The 3,347-nt window shown below is 47.5% G+C and overlaps 1 protein-coding gene across 7 annotated transcripts in view; it reads left to right on the top strand.

Annotated features, from left to right (window-relative positions):
* The first annotated feature begins 87 nt into the window (after positions 1-87).
* The window catches only part of XRRA1 (X-ray radiation resistance associated 1), a 100,217-nt gene continuing 96,957 nt past the window's right edge, over positions 88-3,347 (top strand). The window contains exons 1-2 of one of the 7 annotated variants that reach the window (XM_067750338.1): positions 88-313; positions 2,813-2,868. Coding sequence is in view for 3 of the 7 variants with exons in the window: in XM_067750334.1 (XP_067606435.1) it covers positions 1,092-1,106; positions 2,813-2,868 (71 nt within the window). In the remaining 4 variants the exon portion in view is untranslated. Of the gene's footprint in view, positions 314-359; positions 437-852; positions 1,107-2,812; positions 2,869-3,347 lie in introns of those variants that run through there. The other 6 variants (XM_067750335.1, XM_067750336.1, XM_067750334.1 and 3 more) reach the window with 6 other exon arrangements.

Below are 3,347 nucleotides of genomic sequence, written 5' to 3'. Positions count from 1 at the left end.
ATTGGCTGGAGCTGACAGCGTGACGTGCCGCGCGGAGTCCATCGGGATCCGTAGCTGGGGCTGGCTGACGCGAGGTTGCCAGCGGAAGTGGCCGCGGGGTTGCCGGAACTTGTAGTAATTAGAAGCTCCAGTCATCAGTTGCCGCCTACTCGGGCAGCCGCCGCGTCGCGGTTACTAAGGAGTGGAGAAGGTAGTGGCAGGCGCCACGGTGGAGCGGCTCCGAGTTCCCCGGGAGGCCCGCAGGCGCGCAACCCGCCAGACCGGGCCGTCGCCCCCGCGGGTGTCTCGGAGGCGGAAGCGACGCCGGAGGCAGGTGCGGCTGGAAACTGGAAACTTAGTTTGCGTGACGGGTTAGAGTCTCCCCCGCCCCAGATGTAGCGTTTGGCAAGGAGTGGGCAGGAGCTCGTCCTTCATCCTTTTCTAGCCCTGTAAAACTGTACGTACTGGTTCTTTGGTGACTGTCATCTTAGCTGTTAGCATTGTCTTCGTGTTACAGAGAACTCACATTCACTGAGTGCCTACTGCCTGCCAGGCACTGTCTTAAGTGCGTATATATCCATCCTCTCATTTAGTCTCCTAACGGACCAGTCAGGTGAGGAAACTAAGGCACTTAACCAAGGCCAGATAGCATGTATCAGAACCTAGTTTAGCAGCCAGATTTTTTAAAATATAAATTTATTTTATTTATCATTTTTGGCTGCGTTGGGTCTTCGTTGCTGGACACGGGCTTTCTCTAGTTGCGCCGAGCGGGGGCTGCTCTTCGTTGTGCTGCGCGGGCTTCTCATTGCGGTGGCTTCTCTTGTTGCAGAGCACGGGCTCTAGGCGCGCGGGCTTCAGTAGTTGGGGCTCACGGGCTCTAGAGCGCAGGCTCAGTAGTTGTGGCGCAAAGGCTTAGTTGCTCCGCGGCATGTGGGATCCTCCCCGACCAGGGCTCGAACCCGTGTCACCTGCACTGGCAGACGGATTCTTAACCACTGCGCCGCCAGGGAAGCCCCCAGATGTTTTTTTTTGACATCAAACCAGTGTCATGCTCCCTTTGTTACCACCTGGGGTCCTTGGACTCTTTAATCAATAGAAATTGGTAAGAGGCCATGCGGGGAATTCAGGTAAGGCTTTATTGGGACTCGTCCTGCAGCAGGAGGGAGCAAAACAAGAAACAGGTGGGGGTGGAGGGGTGGCGGGTGAGCTGGTCCCTTAAATGGGGTGAGGGTGGGGGGATGGGTGGGTGAGGTGGGAGGGGGGCTTAGCTGGTCTTCCCACCCCCTTGGTGGTGCTGTGTGCAGGGGTCATGGGCAGTACCCTGCTTTTGCTCCTAACACCTCAGAAGTGGCAGTTGGCTTCTGGCCTTTTTGTGTCTTACTGTTCATAATTTGCCCCAGCTGTGCATGCATGCAGTTACTTTTAGTCCTTTCGAGTTTCTTTGTATTTTGTTGTTCAAGGAGTTGTTTGTCCAGGTGCAAGCACTCTAGTAAAGGGTCACAGGTCTCAACCTATCTCACCTTTGCCGCCCTGCCTTTACAGTTTTAGGATGTAATAATATTCCAGATTTTTATTAATTCTTTTTTTTACACAAATATTTATTGAGCACCAACATTGCTTGGAACTGCACTAAGGAATACTAGGGGATCAGAAAAGACCTGTTCCCTACTTTCATGGAACTCCTACTCTAATGACTTAGAGTTATCACATAATAGGACTTAATAATGATCTACTACACTGCATCATTTTTTTTAACTCCCCACGAATTCCTCATATAAGTGTCCAAATGATTGAACAAACAGTACTTACTATGGGGTGGTCTCTGTTCTTGGCACTGGGCACATACCCCTGAATAACAGACAAAACACCTGTCCTGATAAAGCTAACACCCACCTGACCATAATTATTACTAAAAACTATTAGATGCAGTTTCTTCACCTCTGTGAAGCAATCCAGTCAGATGCCTCTGTAGCTTTTTATCTTTTTATAACTTATGTTTCAAGACCCAGCTCTAATGTCACCTGCGCTGTGAAACTTCCCTGATCCTTCTTCCTTCTTTGCAGACAGAATGAAGAACTCCATAGTATTGTGTTCATGGTTCCATTTAGTTCAGTAAGCACTCAATTGAGCCTCTTCAATGGACCAGACCCTGTTTGAGGTGCTGGGGATAAAGATATAGGAAGGACCCAGGCCTGGCCTTAGAGAGGCTCACTGAGGTTAGGGTGTAAGGAGTGGGGAACAGACAGGTAAGCAGGCCATTATAATACAGTGTGGCATGGTGCCTTCATTAAGAGGTGGGCTGAGGTGGTAACACAGATGAGGGTCAACCTGAGAAGGGGGATATACAGGAAGTTCTTCTGTATGCATCAGGCAAAGAAGAGGGGCAGAAGTGTGATAGACCGAAGGAATGGAAAAAGCAAATGTATGCAGATGAGAAGCATTATTCTGTGTGTGTGTGTGTGTGTGTGTGTGTGTGTGTGTGTGTGTCTTACCTTTCAACTTTGTCTTTGCTGGTTTTATCATGCATAAGTTTATTTTGTGTAAATGGACATATAAATGATCCTTTCCTTTCTAATTTGTGATTTGCACTTCCTATTAAGCACTCTAGCCCCACCCCATTGTCATAAAATTATTCTCTTGTTCCACCCCCTTGTCTATGTCTCCATCTCTATTTCTTTTCTCTCTGTTTCTGGGATCTTTAGTCCTGTAGTATTTTTCTAGGCCTCAGGTGAGACACATTTTGGATCAAAGGGTCACAGTAGGATATAATTAATGAGAAAGTTCAAGAGCTCTAAATGGCAAACTAAGAAGGAGTGCAATATCTATTTTACAGGTGAAGAAACAAAAAAAAAAGGAAGTCAAGAGGTCTTTCCCAAGATCAAAGATCAAGTAAGTACTATGCAGATCAGAACCAAGGTCCCCATATTCTGTAAGTTACTGGAGTTTTCTCCAGCAGTCGTCTTCTCTGACATTTTCCAGGCAGCTATATACTCATTCATTCATTCATTCATTCACCCTTCTAGCAGATAGGTGTGATTGGTCACAAGAGGGATTTCCTGAAAGACAGATTGACTGGATGACCGTCTTCCCCATCCAACCATCCATCCATCCCTTCATTTTCCCAGCACATTTTTAATGTGTTCTAGGCTCTATGCTAGGCTCTGGGATTATATAGGTCACTAGGTATTATAGGCCCCATAGCAGGTGGGAAGTTGGTAAAGGGAGAAAACAATTATAATAAAATGATAAGTATTATACTAGGAGGAGTATGGAGTATCGTGGAAGCATGTAGAAAGGGCCCCCAGCCCTTTTCAGAGTGGTCAGGGATCAGGAAATTCACAGTGCCCTGTGTTGAACCAAAGGAGATG

This window comes from Pseudorca crassidens, chromosome 9, assembly GCF_039906515.1.
Source record: "Pseudorca crassidens isolate mPseCra1 chromosome 9, mPseCra1.hap1, whole genome shotgun sequence".
Lineage (NCBI taxonomy): Eukaryota > Metazoa > Chordata > Mammalia > Artiodactyla > Delphinidae > Pseudorca > Pseudorca crassidens.
The sequence above is the reverse complement of the archived record's forward strand: the minus strand, read 5'-3'. Positions and strand labels throughout refer to the sequence as shown.